Source organism: Erinaceus europaeus, chromosome 2 (assembly GCF_950295315.1).
Source record: "Erinaceus europaeus chromosome 2, mEriEur2.1, whole genome shotgun sequence".
NCBI lineage: Eukaryota > Metazoa > Chordata > Mammalia > Eulipotyphla > Erinaceidae > Erinaceus > Erinaceus europaeus.
In genome coordinates, this window is record NC_080163.1 from 48294615 (window position 1) to 48316137 (window position 21523).

The window sequence follows — 21523 nt, forward strand, 5'->3', positions numbered from 1 at the left end:
TTTTGAGGGGGGTATAGAAGTGAGAGGCAGAACAAAAGGCAGACAGAATGAGAGATACCTGCCCCCCACAAGTGTTTGAACCCAGTCCCTTGTGCATTGTAATGTGTGCACTTTACTGGGTAAGTCATTACTTGGATATATATATACCATATCCCTCGATAGGATAAAATAGTTGTGTAACTCATTTTGATTCACTCAATATTTATTGACTATATCATGCACCAGGCCTACTGTGGCAGGTTGTTCTTTCCAGAGGTGGGACTTAAACAACATCTCTAATCTTTGTCTCCTGCCCATCTTCAGGTACTGTCTAATGCCCCTCCCAATTTAGATGGGTTTGTGACTTGTTTGTATTTAATGAAGGGGGTAGAAATAGTGTGACTTTGAAGGTCATGAAGGTGGTATTGCTCTCTGTTGGTGAGCTGGAACTTTCACTCTATATTCCTCAGACTGCCATGCAGTAAGAAGTTCAAAGTAGGACACATGGAGAAGTTTTGAGACCATTCAAAGAGCGAGATGCTTTGGTTTCAGCTCCTGTCACAGACACATGATAGACCACCAGCTAGATGGCCACCCCAGTTTCCTGACCCAAAGAAATTATCAAAGGAAGTGATGCCTAAGAAAGCTGTGGTATATACACAATAGAAATTATCAGAAAAAATAATATAGCTTTTTAACAGACCCCCCCCCCTCCACCCCAGCAATGCTTCTCTGGCTTATAGTGGTGTGGGGACTGAACCTGGGACTTTAGAGCTTCAGGCATGAGAATCTCTTTGCATAACCGTTACACTATTTCCCATCCCACTCTTGTTTCACACCATTAAATTTGGGTGTACTTTGTTTCAACATTTACGTGTTCAAGGTATAACATTAAAGAGATTTACTAGCATGGAGTTTCCACCCCAGATCTTTGGTTACTCGTCACATTGCTACTTGGGCCAGCTATCAAGTCTAAATGTGTAGATACAACTAGCAAATAGTTCATTCATTCATCCCGTTATGCATTTAATAAATCAGTTAACTTCTCAAAATAGGAATCTTCTCTGACCCACTGAGTGAGCAACCTCCTTCTCCATGTTTCTAAGCACCTATGCTTCTCTTGTCTAAATTTATGTAGCATTGCTTTTGCTATTTTACTTCTTTCCCACTGATCAGCAACAATCAAGTTCTGTTGAAGTGTAGCTTTGTGCCTACACAAAGCAGATATAGTTAAAAACAAAACAAACAGATCCCAAACCCCACTTAACTGAAGGAAGACTGCTAACTCGTCAGCATACAAGTAATTTAGTCAAGGCTAGTCTGTTTTCTCTAGTTTAAATTTCAGCACTAGACGCAGGGGGTAACCAGTTTGACCAGTGCAGATTCCTTGTTTAACAAGGGGAGACACACTGAAGTTTGGAGCTGAAGGACACCAGAAAGGATACATTCATTTATTCCTCAGACATTGATCAGTCAACGTTGCACACGTAACAGTAGGGAAAACACTCAACATATCAATTGTCGGCACTGTTCTAGGTGTTGAAATGCAGTAACGCACAAGAAAACTGCAGTGGCCTGTGTCGTGAAGCTCTCTGCTTAGCTAAGGTCCACAGAGAACAAAATTATGTAAATTGCGTTAGGTGCTGATAAGAGAAAGCAAAGGCGACTGCGATTTTCTAGGGATGTTAGGTCCTTCGGCTGGGGGCAGCCTTCGGCAGGTTTTGAGCTGGAGTTGGCTTGTGGGAGAAGGACTGCAGGGGGCGGGAAGACTGCAGGCACGAAAAGCTGGTCATTTTAAGATGCAAGTATTTTCTACCAGACTAGAGGAAGGAGAGGTCGGCAAGGTGGTTCGGTGCGGTCAGAGTTCTCGGGACGAGGAGGTCTTGCAATTTGAGTGCGAACCCCCTTGCCCTGCAGCTCGAGGACGGCTGAGGGATGCACTGCAGCCCTGATTCCCGGCTTTTCTCATGTTTGATATATTTCCCTCTGCTCCTCGGGTCAGCAGAAGCACTAATTTAGGCCTCAGCAGGCAAGGTCCGGGGCTGCAGAGGGTCGGCGATTGGAGGAGCACATCTTCAGTATCCTGGGTCCGCAAACCCGCGCGGGCGGGAGGGGGCGGAGCCTCTGTTGCGGACCGAGCGGGTGGCGTGAGCCCCGCCCCCTATATTAGGCCCCGCCCCTGAGTTCCGGTGATTGGGTGGAAGCCGCGGAAGGGCCGGGCGTCCCGGGAAGGCCGGGGGGTCGGGCTGAGGCGGGCGTGCGGATTGGTCTGACCGGATTAGGTCATCGCTAGCACGTTCGGGCGGCCCGGACGCAGGCGGGGTGGGCCGACGCTGCTGTGAGAGGGCGCCCGAGGTTGTTGGAGAGCGAACCAGCCAAGGAGGCGGGGAGGTTGTGGCCGCGCTCGCCGGCTCCCTCGCTGCTCGCCGGCTCGCCGGCTCGCTCGCTTCCCAGCGCCCCTGCAGGTCCGCCTGCGTTTCCTGCTTTGCCTGCCGCTCTGTGGCGCTTCGCCCGACCAGCAGCCGGGTGACCGGGTGCCTGTTCGGCGTGGGAGGCGTGAGCGGCAGCGGACCCTGCGCGGAGGGCGAGCCGGCGCCACACCTGTGGAGCCCGCGGCCGTCGGGGCTGCGGACTGGGCTGCGGCCGCGCGCGTGTTCGGGGCTCCGGGCCGTGGGGCAGACGCGCCCCCGAGCCGAGCGCCGCGGGCAGCATGGGGCTCCCCGCGTTGGAATTCAGCGACTGCTGCCTCGACAGCCCACACTTCCGAGAGACTCTCAAGTCGCACGAAGCGGAGCTGGACAAGACCAACAAATTCATCAAGGAGCTCCTCAAGGACAGCAAGACGCTCATCACCGCGCTCAAGAGTGAGTGTCCCCCGAGCCCGGCGGGGACAGAGACCCCCCTCCCCCGTCCCGGGAGGAAGGGGGCGAGGGAGGGGCGCCGGCGGGACGCTTTCTGCCCCTTCCCCCCCGGGGGGCGCTGGGGGACTGGGTTTAAGCGTTTGCCGCCAAGCAGGAAGGGTAAAACGGGCGAGCCTGCAAAAACAAAACAAAACAAAACAAAACAAAAAACAAACGCAAAGGGACCGCTCGCTTGGCCCACGGCTGCCGGGGCGGCCCGGGGTGCGCGGCGCACAGGTGTCCTCGCGGGGACGCGTGGGCCCGGCGCGCCGCAGCCTGTTGCAAAAGCCCTGTTGGGTCCGCGCCCTGGTCTTCCCCGCTGAAAAGCCGCTCACCCCCCGGGTGCACTGCCCTGGGGGTGCCTTCTTCCCTCGGGAAAAGGTGGAGTGTGGCCGCTTAGTTCCTCGACCGCAGCCCCCGCTGCCCAGAGGGCCCGGGTGCACGGGCCGCTTAGGAGCGGAGGCTGCCGAGCGCCCGCATCCTGTGGCCCTCGGGTCCAGATCCAGGGCCCTGTACGCGTGCAGGTTCTGGCTCTTGTGTTTTTAGCAGGTGATAAGGGTGGGAGTACAGAATCAGAGCGTTCCTTGACTCTAAACTGTGAGGGAGGGTTTAAAAATAGAATGAACACATCCCGACTCCTCTGCTCTCCCAGCTCTCCTTACCTCTCCTCAGGAAAAAAAAAAAAAAATCCAAGTCTGAGAAGGAATGGCTTCCACACGCTTATTCCAGAAAGAGAAGTTTAATCTCATCCTTGAAGATTCTCGAGTTTTTATTTTTTTTATTTTTTGAACGCAGTATCTGCTTATTTCCTTTTGGTGGACACGAGGTGAAATTTGCATTCTGTGAATGGTTTTCCCTTTTTTTTTTTTTTTTTGCAGAGCCAGAAAATTTCTGCTTTTGGCCAATAAGAGCTCTCTGGGGATGGGCCTTGGATTGTTAGAACTATTTCTTTTCTCTCTTCTCCTCCCTTTTTTTTTTTTCCTGTGCCATTTCAGTCTACTCATTTAAAAATAGTTTCATCAATCCATCTTTCAGTTTTGAAGTCTGAAGAATCAGGAACAGGAAAGCATACATTAAGGTTGTCTTTGACTTTATTTTTCCTCTTTGATGAAATTCTTGAGTTGATATCCATAGGCTAAGAAAGATCATACTAGCAGAGAAGAGTATTTAATTGTGAGAATTTTCCCCAAGCCTCTGTAAAGGAAACTTAACAGAAGTTAAATTTCTGGTACTTCTAAAAATGATCAGGGAGACAGAAACCCCAAGTATAGTAAGTGTCAGTGTTTGGGGGTAAAAACAAAATCATGATCTGATGAGATTCCTCAGAAACAGCTTATTTGTAGAAGACTGCGAGACCTGAAGCATGTGAATGAACAATCTTGTTTGTCAGTAATCAGGGCCAATTTTGGTTAAGGGAACATATGATCCCTGGTTTGAAACAAATTAGGGGGCCCATTTAACAAGGTTACCTCGAATTTTAATCTCATTCAGACTGGCTTTAATTGGGCTTCTGCTTTATTCAGCAAGTGCTTGGTGTACCTGCTGTGTGCTTGGTACTGCCCTGGACCTTGAGAAAGTAGCCCCTGTGGCTAACAGGCATGGTCCATGCCAGGTACTGCTTCACCCATGAGTTTTCTTATGTACTTTTTTTCCCCCCTCTACTTTTTTTTTTTTGGTTTTTTTTTTGCCTCCAAGGTTATCACTGGGGCTCAGTGCTTGCATTATGAATCCACTGCTCCTGGAGGCTATATTTCCCCTTTTGTTGCCCTTGTCATTTATCGTTGTTGTTATTGGATAACAATAACAACATTGCCATTGTTGGATTGGATAGAGAAATGGAGAGGGGAGAGGAAGACACAGAGGAGAGAAAGACCTGCTTCACCACCTGTGAAGTGACCCCTCCTGTAGGTGGGGGGCCGGGGGCTCGAACCAGGATCCTTACATCAGTCCTTGGGCTTCGAGCCATGTGTACTTAACCTGCTGCGCCACCGCCCAGCTCCCTTCTCATGTATTTTTCATTCATTTTACAAATGATTTTTAAATCAGGCTTGGGAGTATCACAAAACTTAGATACCTACCAGCTCTACCAGCAGGGCTTAGGTTTGCACCCTGGTGAGGTCTGAACTAGACAGAGGATTCCTGATGAAGCTTAGCTCTTATTCAGCCCTATTTTCCTTGCTCAGGCTTTGACTCCCTTACTGAGACTGCTTTTACTTAGATTTGTATTTTGCATCTCTGCCTTCAATCTGAGAAGAGTGCATTTAAGGCAGTGGTAGTTTGCTTGCTGCAGTGTGTGTGTGTGTGTGTGTGTGTGTGTGTGTGTATGTGTGTGTATTGTTTGGGTGGGAGTGATAGGATTCAAGATTCAAATGTTATTTAAGTTGTTGGCACAGTAGGTCTACCTTATACATTGGGAAAGACTGATGAAGAAACAAGCATTTTAGAGGCTAGGTGGTGGTGCACATGCTACAATAGGAAGGATACAGGTTCAAGCCACCAGCCCCCACCTGCCGGGGGAAGGCTTTGTGAGTGGTGAAGCAATGTTACAGATGTCTTTCTGTCTCTCTTCCTCTCTATCATCCCCTTCCCTCTCCATTTCTAGCTGTCTCTATCCAATAAATAAAGATAATAAAAAATAGGATTTTAATCTAACTACTACTTGAACAGGTACTAGGAGATTTCATTGTCCATAGCACAACAGACTTTCACAGCAGAGGCCACAGACATCCCAGGTTGAGTCTCCAATACTGCCATAAAGTAGAGCTAAGTAGTACTCTGGTAATAAACAAACAAACAAGGACCATTATCTATTTTTCTTGTGATTTCTTAAGATAAAGGAGTCACATTGATCACTATTACCCAGACTTCAGGCATTTCCTTGTCATTTGGTGCTTGCAACACTACTGTAAAGCCAGTGTTGACAAAAGTAAATATGCAGCTACAGAAGCACTCATGATTTCACCAATTTTGCAGTCTCTTGCAACTCATAAAGTATGGCTTTTTTTTATAGTTAGTACTGACACATCTTTGGGTTAACATTTCTGTGTGAGTTAGGGCAATAAAACTGGCCTTCAGGGATTGCCAAAGTTCAGGTAGATCATTGTTATTGCTGCTTCACTTCATGAGGGAGGAGACTGAAGATCAGAGAGATCAGCAACCTGCCCAAGATCACGGAGCAAATAGACCCAAGCGGCTTGCTGTCTGTGCATTTAATCCTGAAGCAAAACTTCCTTCTACATTAGTTGTCTTTTGAATTCCCTGGAGAAACTGATAGACATATGAACTCCTTGAAATCTTTTTCTAGAATCCAAACCTGTGGTCTAGATACATGGAAGATAATACATAGTAAGATAGTTTAGAATGTACATTCAGGGGAAAAAAAAATCTTGCTTTCTCATTCCACGTAAAGTCAAGCCTTGGCAGCTCTAATTTGCTTTTGTCTGTTGAATTGGCCAAGTTTTTTATTTTTTTCTTTTCTTCTGTGCTTCCTCATTTACCCAGGGCCCTTCCTTGGACCTGCACAGCCAGTGTCCCAGACAAGAGGATTCTGTGTGATTCAGTCCTTTTTTCTTTCTATAGGGATGGTAAAGGAGAGGTTCAAACTTGGAGAGTTAAGAGTTTTTGGATCTTCTGAGTTCAGTTCTTTGCCCAGTCACTTAGCTCCTTAAAGTGAGATTGGAACAGCTACACTGAGCTCTTGGGTTTGTCAACTCTAAGTGAAACTGTATATAAAGCACTTGATTTGGAGCCTGAAAGAAACTGCTCCAATGGTAGTGGTTGCTATCTTCCAATATTCAGTATTAAGATCAGAACTTGTCTTTAAGAACAGTGGGACAGTATGAGCCCCAGCTCTCCACCTATGGGGCGATGCTTCATAAACCATGAAGCAGCTCTGCAGGTATCTGTCTTTCTCGATCCCTCTCTCCCTCTCTCTTCTCAATTTCTCTCTGTTCTATTCAATACAATAGAAAGAAGGAAAGAAAGGAAGGAAGAAAAAAAAAAAGGCTGCTGGGAACAGTGAATTCATTGTGCTGGCACTGAGCCCTAATCGATAACTCTGGTGGCATATACATAAATGAACAGAGGGACAGGTAGGGTTTGATTTGGTTGTAAGACATTAGAAGTTAGGCCTCTGCCTTTATCATGCCTCCCTTCCTTTCCCTTCCCTTCCCTTCCCTTCCCTTCCCTTCCCTTCCCTTCCCTTCCCTTCCCTTCCCTTCCCTTCCCTTCCCTTCCCTTCCCTTCCCTTCCCTTCCCTTCCCTTCCCTTCCCTTCCCTTCCCTTCCCTTCCCTTCCCTTCCCTTCCCTTCCCTCTCTCCCTTCCTTCCTTCCTTCCTTTCCCTCTTCCTTTTCCTTCCTTCCTCCCTTCCTCCCTTCCTTCCTTCCTTCCTTCCTTCCTTCCTTCCTTCCTTCCTTCCTTCCTTCCTTCCACCTCTGGCTTATGGTGGTGTGGGAGATTGAACCTGCAACCTGGGAGCCTCAGGCATGAGAGTCTGTTTGCATGCCTATTATGCTATCTCCCCCTGCCCTTTGTCTGTTTTTCTTTGCAAAACTATGGCATCACTTTTCTGACACCCTAATGGAAAATTTTATTTATGTGGTTGGGTGGTGGCTCACCAGGTTGAGCACACATTACCCTGTGCAAGGACTTGGGTTCAAGCCCTAGGTCCCCATCAGCTGGAGGAGGCTTCATGAGCTGCGAAGCAGTGTATAGGCATCTCTCTCTCTTTTTCCTTTCTTTCCCTCTCCTCTCAATTCTTCTCTGTCCTCTCAAATGAAAAGGGGAAAAATGGCTGCTGGGGTGTGCATACACCGTGCAGGCACCAAGCCCCAGCAATAACCCTGGTGGCAATTAAAAACAAACACACAAACAAATAAAAAAAACCATTTCTGATGAGAGTGAGAGACAGAGAAAAACCAGATCATTGTTCAACTCTGTCATATGATGGTTCCAGGGATTGGATGTGGAACTGCTAGAACTTCAAGCTTGCAACCCCAGTGCTCTAATACTGAACTGTCTCCCTAGATTTCATGTGACTTGCTGATAATTGTATATGTATTAACCTCTGGGGTACTATCTTGGTAAACTTGTTTGCATAAAATTGTGGTTGTGCCAAAAATAATGCCCCACAAGTTCAAAAGATGTGTGTGCTTGATGGGTGGGTGGGTGAGCTATGGAAGAAGGGGAGAGAGAGAGAGAGAGAGAGAAGCGGAATTGCTTTATCACTTGTGCTGTACTACTTGTTTTTGTTTTTCTTGTTTTTATGAAGTATTGAACTCAGCCTCACACATGCAAGACATGAGCTCTATTGCTGAGTTGCCTCCCTGGCCCCTGAATATTTTTATTTTCCGTAGTTTTATAATTCAGATGACTTGTATAGGATTATACTGTCAGGAGGTTGTGCAGTCAAACTTTGAACCTGGGAATGCAGTGCTTCGCCTTCTTTTGAACATGATGCTTCATTGCCTTCCATAAAGATGCTGATGTGAAGATGCAAATTCTCCATAGATCTAAAAAGGAGAAGCATGCTGTAGGTGTTAGATTAAGGGAGAATAGTGTTCCACTTGTTTTTCAGACTCAGTTGATGGGCGGCAAAGAATAGCTAAGATTTTTATTGTGTACTGTATAAAGTTTCATTTCTTTCTTCATCATTGCATTGAAAAACCATTGTTGGCTAGAAGGGCAGGTGAGCATTTTATCTCAACTCTATGAAACAATTTCTCTCTGGAATAGTACTGAATGATTACCAGTGATTCTTTTTTAACAGAGTAAGAAAGCAATTAACATTGAGACCAAAAATCTTTTCCTGGGTCTGTTTGCTAAAACAAATATTTCATTCCCTTTGTTTGTTAAAGGAACAATTAAAAAATATTGACATCAGGAGTTGGATTCTTTAATGCTTATACTATTTTGTACTTCTTTAGAATTTGTTTCAGACTTTCTGCAGTAGGGAGATGAGACCCTCTTGAATAGTGTAAATTCCCAAAGGGTGTTCAGTGCTAACTAGCTTTGCTTAGGAGTTGTTACATTACTCATAAAATCCTAGTGGAACAAGTATACATGGAGTTAGATAGCAAAAAGCTTTTGCTAGTTCCTTTGCTTTGCTTTAGCACCTTTTAAATAGGAGGGAAAGGAAAAAAATTTCCTAATTATTTGTAAATGGTGGCAATTTGCAAGTGCTGAAATTTGGAGTATTACTCGTACAAATGTAAACAATTGCAAATTAAATCCAAGGAAGATTTTTTTTTTTTTAGCTTTCTTTTTTTTTTCTCCCTGCCTCTGAAGCTTTTTGCTAGGACTTCACTCTTGCTTGATTCGTTCCTGTGAGATTCCAAAACTCCTGGGGACTGAAAAAAGAAAAAAGAGAGAGGGACAGACAGACACACCACAGCACTGCTTTATCATTTGTGAAGCTTCTGCTTAGGCTATCTGCTGGACTCAATTTTTATTTTTATTTATTTATTTTAGTTTTTTAATATTTATTTATTCCCTTCTGTTGCCCTTGTTGTTTTACTGTTGTTGTTGTTATTGATGCCATTGTTGGATAGGACAGAGAGAAATGGAGAGAGGAGGGAAAGACAGGGAGGGGGAGAGAAAGACAGCTGCAGACCTGCTTCACTTGCTTGTGAAGCAGCTCCCCTGCAGGTGAGAAGCCAGGAGCTCAAACCAGGATCTTTATGCTGGCCCTTGCACTTTGCACCAGGTGTGCTTAACCTGTTGTGCTACCGCCCGACTCCCTTTTAGTTTTATTTTTTAAAGAATCTTTCCATTTTGTTCACATTGCTATCAGCTCACTGACTTGAGTTATAACCTCCCCTCTGCCTTAAAAATAATATGTATGAATATGGGAAGATCTCACTCATAGAAGTTGAAAAGTGGTACCATGATGCCAACCTGCCTTTCCTGGGCAGGTGACCTCACCAATGTGTCCTGGAATCCCACTTCCCCAGAGCCCTACCCCACTAGGGAAAGGTAGAGACAGGCTGGGACTATGGATCCACATGTCAATGCCAATGTCCAGTGGAGAAGCAGACCTCCTACTTTCTGCTCCCCATTGAGATCTTTGGTTCATACTCCCAGAGGGATAAAGAATAGGGAGGCTTACAATGGAAGGGATGGGATATGCCACTCTGGTGGTGGGAATTATATGAATTGTACCTTTTTTTTTAAAAAAAATATTTTTTAAATTTATTTTTTATTTATTTATGAGAAAGATAGAGGGAGAGAGAAAGAACCAGACATCACTCTGGCACATGTGCTGCTGGGGATCGAACTCGGGACCTCATGCTTGAGAGTCCAAAGCTTTACCACTGCGCCACCTCCCGGACCACAAATTATACCCTTTTTATCCTACCATCTTGTTGATCATTATTAAATCACTAATAATAATGATAATAATAATAATAATAGTTGAAAAATAAGAAGGTAGAATTTGGATTGGGTTTGGTGAATTGCACCAAAGTAGAAGACTCTGAGGTAGGGGGAGAGGGTTCAGGTCCTGGAACATAATTGTAGAGGACGACCTAGTGGGAGTAAATTGAGTAAATTGAAAACTGAGGAATGTTCCACATGTACAAACTACTGTATTTTACTATTGATTGTAAACCTTTAATCTCCTCCATTAAAGAAGAAAAAATAATTTATGTATGGATTTGAGTTTTTAGAGCTGTTTATAGAAAAATGGAGTGGAGAGTATAGAATTTCCATATAGTCCAGTTCCTCCCAATTTCTCCTATTACTAGTAACTAAAATTCACAGTATGTGTTAAAGTTCACATTTGCTCCAATTTTGGTTTTGTTTTTAGCTATGCTGGGTTTCCTGGAGCCTTGTGATACTGTTGAGCAGCTTCACTGAGTCAGTTTCTTTTCCCCCCCTTCATTCTTTATTTTTGGGTGAGGGCTGGAGACACTAATGGACACCTCCACTATCAATGGATCTCTCCTGGTACATTGTTATGTTCCAATGTGGAGTCTAGGCTCAAACCTAAGGCCTCAGACTTAGTAAGATGTGTGTTCCACAAAGGTTCATTTATAGAATGACATAAATGGAGAGGAGGGAGACTAGAGTACTGGAGGGAGGGAGGGAGAGAGAGAGAGAGAGAGAGAGAGAGACTAGAGCATTACTCTGACATCACTTGAGCAGGGATTGAACCTGTTTAACATATCCTCGCCAGTATTTAGTGTTACCAGTGTTTTGCTATGGTTACTTTCCATTATGAGAGTGAACAGAGTGCCACTCTATGGTGCTATATGTGTGCCAGAAATTGAACCTAGGGCCCACACAAGGCAGATATGCCACTCACTGAGCTACTTCCACAGCTCCATTGTCCATTTTAGACCTAGCCATCTTCGTAGATATGTAGCTTTTAAAATTAGTAGTCCTTTTAAATTCATTAATTAATTGAGTAAGTGAAAGAGACCATGACACCAAAGCTTCCTTCTAAGTGATAGGGGCTAGGTTTAAACCTTGGTCAGGCATAGAGCAAAACAGCACACTATCCAATAGAGCTTTTTTGCCAGACCCACTTTTAATGGTATATTTCACATATTTTCAAATGCTTGCTTGTCACTTGTGTGTCTTATTTTTTGATGTTTATTTATTTTTATTTTCAACTCCAATATTACTTTACTGGGGAAATGCTGATTTACAAGATTTTTTTGTTGTCACAGGAGTACCTTTTCTATACGGTAGTTATCAGTATATTTCACATTCAACCAAACTTAGGTCCTTAACCTCCCCCTTAGTGTTCCTTCTGAGTCTCCAAATCTGCTGTGACAGACTATAGCTCACACACAAAATTTACTACTTGAACTATTTAAGCGTACACTTTAGTAAGTAAATCATTGATGTCATGTAAATATTACTACTATTGTCAGAAGTTTTTCATTGTTCTAGGCTGAAAGTCTTTACTCATAAAGTAATAACTCTCCATTTATCTCCTTTCCCTACCCCTTGGTTGTTGCAATATATATATATATATATATATATATATATATATATATATATATATATACACACACACACACACAATAGAATGCTACTTTACTCTAAGAAATGATGGGATTTCCTTTTCCATAGCTCAGAGATGGATGAAGTGCTTTTTTTCCTTTCATTTTGACTACTCTTCTTAATGTAAGTGGTATATACTATTTGCCTTTCTTCATTTGATTTGTTTCACCTGGATTAATGCCACTAAGGTTCATCTGTGTTGTATCATGTGTCAGCATTTCATTCCTTTTTTTTTTATGACTGATGTCTTGATTTACAGTTTAACTTTGGATTTTTGCCTTAAACTTTGTCTGATAAAACTTTTTTTTTTTTTTAACACTGTGCCAGGGAATGAACCAAGGGTTTGTACATTATATCACTGAGTGACTTCTCTACTCCAACTAAAAATAATTCTATATGCTTGAGCAGTGGGGGTGAGGGGTAGGGAGTAGATGAGGGAGGAAGAGAGAGGCTGGGGAGGAGACAGCTAGCCATCTATAGAACTCCATTTGGTGCTGTCCATGGTGCTCCATATGTTGTTGAGGATCAAATCATGAGTTGTGTTCAACTTGCTGAGCTGTTTTCCAACCCCTCTCATAAAACTTCTGATGATAAACAGTGCTCAGAACATTTCCTCTATTTGCCCCTCATTTGGGGACATTTGCTTCATCCTCAAGTGGTTTTTGCCTTTGCAGTTTCAGGACCTTGGGGCACTTGCAGGTGGTTCTTAGGAAGCTGGGGTTCAGGTTTCTGCTTTGATTCTTCATGTGAGTATCACTTTGGATTTCTAATTCTGACAAGTGTCAACTAATGAGCACATACTCCCCAAAATGGCAAAATAAGTATGTGCTGGGGGAGCCTTCATCACCACTAGTGTTTGTGGAAAGAAATTCATGAAGACATCTTTGTTCTACTGTCAAAGCCATTGCATTTTTGAAAGTTAGCTAAGGGAGGGATACTCGAAGCTGACAGTTAAGTGGTTTTTCTACATTTAAAATTTCTGAATAACTAACTTTAATTTTTGAAATTATAATCTAGTATGTTTCCAACTTTTATGCTTACTGTCATGAGAGAAAGCTTTTAATCACCAAATTTGCAGCCTCACTGCCCTCCTCATGTCCTAGGTTTAGACTAGAGTAAAGCCTTTTAGGGTGGTAGGAGCAGGTGCAGAAGTCTTGAGTGGAGATTGAGGACCACTTGGGGGGCCAGAGTGGCTGGTGTGTAGAATGATGGCAAGGGGACAGGGGGAAAGTCCAAGAACAGCTTATAGGGATTTTGAGTTCTATAAAGGATTTTGGGTTTTATTCCAAGCTTAATGGGCTATGGAAGATTGTGGCAGGATTGTGTCTGTAAGGGAGCATGGAGATCACTGTGTGAACAGATATAGAATTTGGGAGACTGTTAACAGTAGACGAGGTAAGAGGCAGCGTGCCTTGGGGGGCTAGTGTGGCAGCATTGGAGGTGTGATCAGGTTTTGCTGTTCAATTCAATGCACAGGATTTGCTGTTCAATTCAATCTGGGGAAAGTGAAAAGTCAAGAATGAGTTAAGAGTTTTGTTTTTTAATTTGAGAAATTATGTGAATGATGATGCTATTTTCTGAAACTTTGGCAGGGGGGTGGATAAAGTAGATTTTGTGAGGAAATTAATACTGTATTCTTAGAGTACAGAGACAAAAAATTGCCGCAGATAGTTTATGAATACATTCTTACAAAAGAATCAGGGAGTATGGAAATAAAGTTCTACCTTTCCTGAGTTAATTTGTTTATAGTTTCATGCCCCATGTTTTCTACTTGTCCTTTAACTATGTACATTTGCTTGTTTTTGCTGTGGGAGTATACTATATGAATTATTTTGTGTTTTGCTTTTTTTAGTTAACACTGTGTCTCAGAGATCTTCCATATTAATATATATATATAATGGATTCTCTTTTCTTTTCCTTGCTACCAGGACTTACTGGAGTTTTGTGCCTTTGCCTTTCATTGTCCCTGGTGAACTCTTCTATTTTTTTCCTTTAACTAGCTGGAGGGTTGAGACACAGAGGAGAGACACCATAACACCATTCTTCTTCTCCCTTGCATAGTGTTTCTGTGTGGCTAGGGGCTTCAACCTGTGTTTGTGTATGGTGAAATGTGTGCTCTTCAGGGTGACGTATCTCCTGGTCCCTAGGGTGCATTTTTTTTTTTTTTGCCTCCAGGGTTATCACTAGGGCTAGGTGCTGGAGCTTGATGCCTGCCCTAAGAATCCACTGCTCCTGGAGGCTATTTTCCCCTTTTGTTGCCCTTGTTGTTGGATAGGACAGAGAAAAATTGAGAGAGGGGGGAAAGAAAGATACACCTGCAGACCTGCTTCACCATTTATGAAGCCACCTCCTTGCAGGTGGGGGCCATGGGCTCGAACTCAGATCCTTGTGCCAGTCCTTGCGCTTCACACCATGTGTACTTATCCCATTGCACTACCACCAGGCCCCAGGTGCATTATTTTTAATGCATACTAAGACTTGTACTATATGGACATTCCATAGCTTGCTTACTGAGTCTTTTATTGAAGCAATTGTTTTCACATGATCCTTTGTACAGGATTCTGACATTTTTATGGGATCAGTTCCTCAAAATGGAGTTGTTGCCAGGGTCCAATCTTTGCATCTCTCACATCTATTGTTTAGGATCTTTGCATATCCATAGCCAGTTGATAATTAGCTGGTGTATTCTTGAGTAAATAAAATTATATTTCTGAAATCGAACATTTTGCTTAAATTGAAAGCATCCTTAATAAAACAGGCCCTTTCTTTTAGCTACTGACACAAATTCTAAAAGAATCAGGGCATGGGGGGGGGGCAGTGTGAGAGAGTGAGAGGAGAAAGGGAGAAGGTTACAGTTAATTTTCTGTGTCCTATTTAGCCTTGTCCAGCAGGTTCTTACAGGTAAAATTGAAAATGGGGTGGGGCTTATGCTTGTATCTAGAAGTCTACTCCAACCTCAGATTTCAGGAGCTGAAAAGGATATCATATTTGTCAGGGTCAGAAAAAAAATAGCATTAATGCCCAGAGGAATGCTTACAAATCAGAGTCGCTGGGGCTGACACATTTTTGTAGAAACCCAGAGTGACTAAAGGGAGGAAGCAGTGAGGAAAAGAGCTTGGGGGTGTGGGCGAGGAGCTGTCATAGTGTGTTTACATCTGGCTCCTTTCACCTTGGTGGGAAGGCACAGCATGTGACAGAGGCTGAGCATGGAGATTGTTCAGTTAGCCACTAAATTTAGAAAGAGGAGATTCCTGGGGTTAGTATGGTGTGCGTGTGTATGTCTGTTTGTGTGTATGCTTTCGTGCGTGCGTGCGTGCGTGCGTGCGTGCGTATGTGTGTGTGTGTGTGTGTGTGTGTGTGTGCGCGCGCGCTCTTTTTGCCAGATAGACAAATGTATGAGGGGTTGGAAAATCTGGATTGAACCTTGTTAACTGACTGGTCTTTCTGGGTCAATCCAGTAGCTACACTTTGACTCCTGCTGCTGCCATACATGAAAAGCCAAAGTAAAGCCCATTTCACACAGTTTTTAAAGATACTACAGGTAGATTTCAAATCTCATGTGGTGCAACTATCAGATGTGCTCTTAGGTTTACTCTAGGTTAATTTGAACACTTTGAAAATATGAATTGGTTCCTCTTGTGAGACTCTGGATAGATTTCTAGGCAGAGCCACAGAGACTGGGAAGCAGACAGAAGCCAAACATTCTACTGACTTGGTATATATCATGATATATTTGTGGGTCAGCTGTAGAAAATGATTTATCAGTGAATAAACACATTGAAAAGGCATTTTCACTTTAACTTCTGTGTATGTATTTTTTAAGTTTATATGCATAGGTAATATTTGTGAATGGGGCATAATTCAAAAAGGACAAAAAAATGCAAGTGTCTCTCCAAATGCAAGTGTCTCCTATCCTGACGCTGAGTTTTTCTGCTAGAGCATGTATTGCAATATTTTACTAGTTCTTGGTTTTTTTTTTTCAGATAGAATCTATGCATATGCTAACAAATACATATTTATATATATTTTTGTATATGTCATATGAACTGTTTTGCATTTATTTGCATATTATGCTATTAATATATTTTGGGTTGTCTATATTTCTACACATAGAGATACATTATTTTAAAGATGTATTTATGAGAGAGAAAAAGAGGGGATGGGGAGGGAGAGGGACAGACAGGAAGACCTGAGCACTGCTCAGTTCTGACTTATTTATGTTAGTGTCAGGGACTGAACCTGGGACCTTTGAGATCTGAGGCATACAAGTCTGTATGCAACCACTACATTACTTCCCCAGCCCAAGCTAACTTATCTTTAACTGCATTATATTCTGATATATGAATGTAAAATAGTTTACTTAACTAGTCCCATAATAATAGACATTTAGATGATTTCCATCCTTTTGCCATTATAAACAACACTGCTGTGAATGTTCTGGTACCTAACATGGTCTAATTAGTGACTAAATTTATAGGACAAATTCTTAGAAATGAAAATACTGAGCAAAGGATATGCACATTTTTTAGTTTGATAAATATCTTATAAGAATGCCTCTGAAAAGTTGAGTGAACTGGACTTAATAAATCATGATTTTAGAGTGGGAAGGAAACTCACTATTTAGTTTATTACAGAGTAGTCTCTGTAATAGAACAATGCTTAGCATTTTCTCCATTGCCTATTTCCCCATATGTGTGTATAGTTGATTCTGGGATTAAAAGCCACACAAAAAATTGTTCCCTAAAATGAGACACAGCTGTACTAGAATTTTTTGAGTAGGCTTTCAGAGCATTTGTTTGCTCTCACAGTGAGGGTGCTATTGAGTTTTCAGCTCTGTGCATCTATGCATTATTGGGGTTGGGGGAGTTGGAGGAGGGTTGGCAGGAGTTAAAGGAGGACAGCCTTCTTTCTACTTTTGGTGACTAGAAATCATGACTCAACCAGTAGAATCATCTTATCTGTGAGTGAGACTTCTCTAGTGAGGAGTGAGGGAGGCAACATGTTTTCTTTCTTCTGCCTGCTTCACCAGCAGAGCTCAGCCTTTCACGATGGAGAATGTGCTGCCTGTCTCCATGTGTTCTCTGCTCTGGTACCTATAACAGTACACATTGGGATGGAAACCTCTTGGTGGGGGGCTGGGCGTGGCGTAGGTTAAGGGCACATAGTACCAAGTACAAGGACACACATTAGGATCCCGATTCAAGTCCCCGGTTCCCCCCTTTGGGGGGGTCACTTCACAAGTGGTGAAGCAGGTCTGCAGGTGTCTTTCTCCCCCATCTCTATCTACCCTCTCCTCTCAATTTCTCTCTGTCTTATTGAATAAAAATACGGCTGCCAGAAACAGTGGTTTTGTAGTGTTGGCACTGAGCCCCAGCAACTGGAGGCCAAAAAAAAAAAAAAAAAACCGTCTGGTGTTAGAGTGTATAGGATGAGACAGGCATAGTCCCTGTCTTCCAGGTGTTTAAAGTTTTTTTTTTAATTTATATATTTACCTTTTAAAATATTTATTTATTTATTCCTTTTGTTGCCCTTGTTGTTTTATTGTTGTAGTTACTATCATTGTTATTATTGATGTCATAATTGTTGGGTAGGACAGAGAAATGGAGAGAGGAGGGGAAGACAGAGAGGGGGAGAGAAAGACACCTGTAGACCTGCTTCACAGCTTGTGAAGCAACTCCCGTATACATGGGGAGCCGGGGGCTCGAACTGGATCCTTAGGCTGGTCCTTGTGCTTTGCACCACGTGGGCTTAACCCACTGTGCTACCGCCTGACTCTCGTGTTTAAAGTTTTGAGAGGAGGCAGGAGAAGCACTGACAGATCACAGTACAAGAAGATGATTGCTAGCTCACTTGACCCTTGGACACCATGGGGATTAGGCAGGCGGATTCACCTCCCTCCCCCCAGTGAAACATCTCATATACATTCATTCATTTATTTTTAATTTTTAATGGAAAATTCACTAAATAACATGAAAAGGTTAATAAGCTCGTGAAAAGATGCTTACTGTTATCACCTGTCATTAGGAAAATAAATGCATATTGAAACCACACAAGTTACCATTATGATCTAGATTGCTGAAATGAAAGACTAGTCAAATGCTAAGGATGTAGAACAACTGAAACCCTCACATATGCTAGTTAGGTACAGAATGAAGACTTTGAAAAACAATTTTGTAGTTTGAAAAAAAAATATATATATATATATCCTCCAGGGTTGTTGCTTGGTCTTGATGCCTGCACTATGAATCCCCTGCTCCTGGAGGCAGTTTTTCCCATTTTGTTGCCCTTGCTGTTGTTGTTGTTGTTGGATAGGGTAGAGAGAAATGGAGAGAGGAGGGGAGACAGAGAGGGGGAGAGAAAGATAGACACCTGCAGACCTGCTTCACCACCCATGAAGCGGACCCCCCCCCCCCCCTTGCAGGTGGGAAACCAGGGCCTTGAACTAGTATCCTTACACATGTACTTAACCTGCTGCATTACCAACCAGGCCCCTGAAAACAGATATTTAACACACATTTATCCTGTTACCATAATTCATATCATAAATATTAACCTAAGCAGTCCCAATTACTTATCTTAAAGAAATAATTAAAAAAAACCCAAAGTAGTTTTTCCTCCAAAAACTTGTACATGATTATACATGAGTTTTATTTGAAACAAAACAAAACTCTCCAGAGTTGTATTTTCAGCAATCCCAGATTAGAAACAGTCTGAGTGGACCTACATGATCTTGTTCCCCCCCAATCATTTTATTCTGAGGTTAATGGTTTACAGTGCAGTTAGCACATGGGTACACGTTCCTATGTCCCTGTGATAGCTGTCTGCAGAACACTTTCACCACCCAATTTAAGACCACCTCCACCTTCATCACTTACAACTTAGACTTCCAAACATTAGTCATCTCTTGGTATTCATGTAAGATTTGCTTCAGGATCCTGTTGGGTGCTCAGGGATGCTTACATCCAGGAATGTTCAGCTCATGTGTGTAGGTTTTGCTTCTGAAGATTCAATCACTGTCCACACATGATAAATCCTTAGCTGTGGAATCTGAGATATACAGGGCAAACTGTACTTAGTGAGGTAAAATTCACTGTAGTCCAAACCTGTGTTGTTCAAGGATCACCTGTGGCTAAGTAAGGGTTGTCCTTGCTGAGTTGTTTCCATGGGACATGCAGGCAGAGACCTACCCAGCTGTGGGAAATCTGGTGCTCTGGAGAGTGATGGGACTGATTGGTGCTGATTTGGGTCTCACCTGGTATGGTTAGAAACTCTTGGCTGTTTTCAGCTCCCCAATGAAGTCACATGAGAAATTTGGACCTCATCCTCTAAGAATCTGATGTAATTCGTGAGAGTTTGCTATCTTGACTTGGGGAATTTTAACAATAATTATACTAACTCACTACTATTTTTGTTGGGGTTTTGTGCATGACCTCACTGCTCTGTCCACTTCTTTAGACAAAGAGATACACTGAGAGACAGAGAGGGAAAGATGCCAGAGCAATGCCCTTTTGCTATTAGAACCAGGGGCTTGAACCTGGATCTTGTGCATGGTAGCACAGACAACCCTAACCCAATCAACTGTCTCTGTGGCCCAACATTAGGAATTGGTCAAAGTTCTCCAGGTAGAGGCCTGGTGATAGTGCACATGGTAGAGCAAACACATTGCCATGAGTAAAAAATTAGGTTCAAGGCCTCCCTTTCCCTTTTCTAACCTGTAGGGATGTTGGGGAAATGGAGCCTTGGAAGTGATAGAGCAGTGCTACAGGTGCCTCTTTTTCCCCTCTTTTTCTCTCTCATCCTTAAAGAAAAAAAAAAAGGCTTCTGGGAGTAGTGGAGTCATTGTGTAGCCACTAAACCCCAGCAAAACTTGTAGCAAAAATAAACGAAGATGAAATAAAACAAACAGAAACTTTTCTGTGATTCTAATGTGTTTCAAAGGTAGAGAACCACTGGATCAGAGTAAGAGAGTCGAGGCTGAAATCCTGGGGGTTATTTGCATTCTGTAGAGGAGATGGGTAAAGGTGGTTGGAAAGACTTTGCTTTGAGGGCAAGGTGCCTTTTTCTGGTCATTGTTGGTGAGGACGTGGCCAGAGGTGTTTGGATTTGACCTTTGGAGGTGAGACCAGATAAATCAGAGAGTAAGAACAAGGGTGAGTAATAAACATTCACCTTATGATTGTGAGAAGTAAATGAGGGTGGAGGTAGATAGCATAATGGTTATGCAAAGAGACTCTCATAGCCTCCAAAGCCCCAGGTTCAATCCCCCCTACCATAAACCAGAGCTGAACAGTACCCTGGTTAAAAAAAAAGTAAGTGAGATCATGGCAGGTGTAGTGTTTAGAAAGGTAAGCAGTCAACAGACATTGCTAAGTGTCCTTTAACCGGAACATAGGCAGTGGCAATTAATGCCATTGCTAGATTGTCCTTGTTGTCAAATTGTGGTTCTTAAAGGTGAATCTAAGAATTCTCCTAATTGTAGATTCCTGTATTCTTCCCAAGGAAATTCTGGTGCATGAGCTCTGGGGTGAGGTCTGGAAATCTGCATTACTCCCTGGCTGCAGGTCATTTGCTTGGAAGGGCTTTTTGAGTTATACATTAAGTCCAAATGGCCTGGAAAAGATTCTACATAAACTTTGTCTCGGAGCTGGACGGTGGCACAGTGGGTTAAGTGCACATGGCACGAAGTGCAAGGACTCTCTCCCCACCTGCAGAGGGTTTGCTTTACAGGCGGTGAAGCAGGTTTGCATGTGTCTATCTTTCTCTCCTCCTCTCTGTCTTCCCCTCATCTCTCGATTTCTCTCTGTCCGACAATGATAAACAACAAGGGCAACTAAGGGGGAAAAAAACACCATCTTTGTGTCAGATCTTTTCTGTGTGGCCATCCCTGCCCCATGGGTATCAGAATAATGGGGGGATGTTCAAAAAGTTTGTAAGTCCTAGTGACTAGAATATTTTAGTTGTGTGACTCCCCAACTGGGCTCCAGTAGTTCCATGAACTTGTCCTGTGGATGGAGTCCCTTTTTTAGTGTTGGGGGTAGGAAAGCCCCTGAAAGGAAGCTTTATGCTTTTGGACCATCACAGGGCAAATGTTTGCATATAGTGAATCTTGTGTGCTGTTGTCCATGTTAAAGTCATTTAGGGTCTGAATCTGTAATCACCTTGCACATTATTGGATAGAGACAGAGAGAAATTGAGAGGGGAGGGGGGATAGAAAGGGAGAGAGACAGGGAGATACCTGCAGGCCTGCTTCACCACTTGTGAGGCTTTCCCACTGCACATGGGGATCAGGAGCTTGAACTTGGGTCCTTGCACACTGTAGTGTGTGTGCTTAACCAGGTGTGCCACCACCTGACCCCTCTTTCTTTCTTTCTTTTTTTCTTTTTTGTCAGTAATTTACAAAATTGTAAGATAATAGGTATATAATTTCCTACCACCAGAGTTCTGTGTCCCTATCCCCAGAAACTATCCCAACAGAAACTTCCATAGTACTCCCAAGGTTATTGATATGGGTTGACTGTATTTATATACTCCCCCCCATTTTTATTCACTTCTGTAGCTTTGCCTTCACTTCCTTTCTTTTTTATAAATTTATTTATTTTTATATTAAACCCACACCATTCCTACCACCAGAGTT

The 21523-nt window shown here is 43.1% G+C and overlaps 1 protein-coding gene across 7 annotated transcripts in view; it reads left to right on the forward strand.

Moving 5' to 3' along the window:
* The first annotated feature begins 2271 nt into the window (after nt 1-2271).
* The window catches only part of ARHGAP26 (Rho GTPase activating protein 26), a 567323-nt gene continuing 548071 nt past the window's right edge, over nt 2272-21523 (forward strand). For 3 of the 7 annotated variants that reach the window (XM_007518998.3, XM_016186379.2, XM_060180213.1), the window contains exon 1: nt 2273-2843. In XM_007518998.3, coding sequence (XP_007519060.1) covers nt 2690-2843 — 154 coding nt within the window. In that variant the 5' untranslated portion in view covers nt 2273-2689. Of the gene's footprint in view, nt 2844-21523 lie in introns of all 7 variants that reach the window. The other 4 variants (XM_060180212.1, XM_060180211.1, XM_016186378.2 and 1 more) reach the window with 2 other exon arrangements.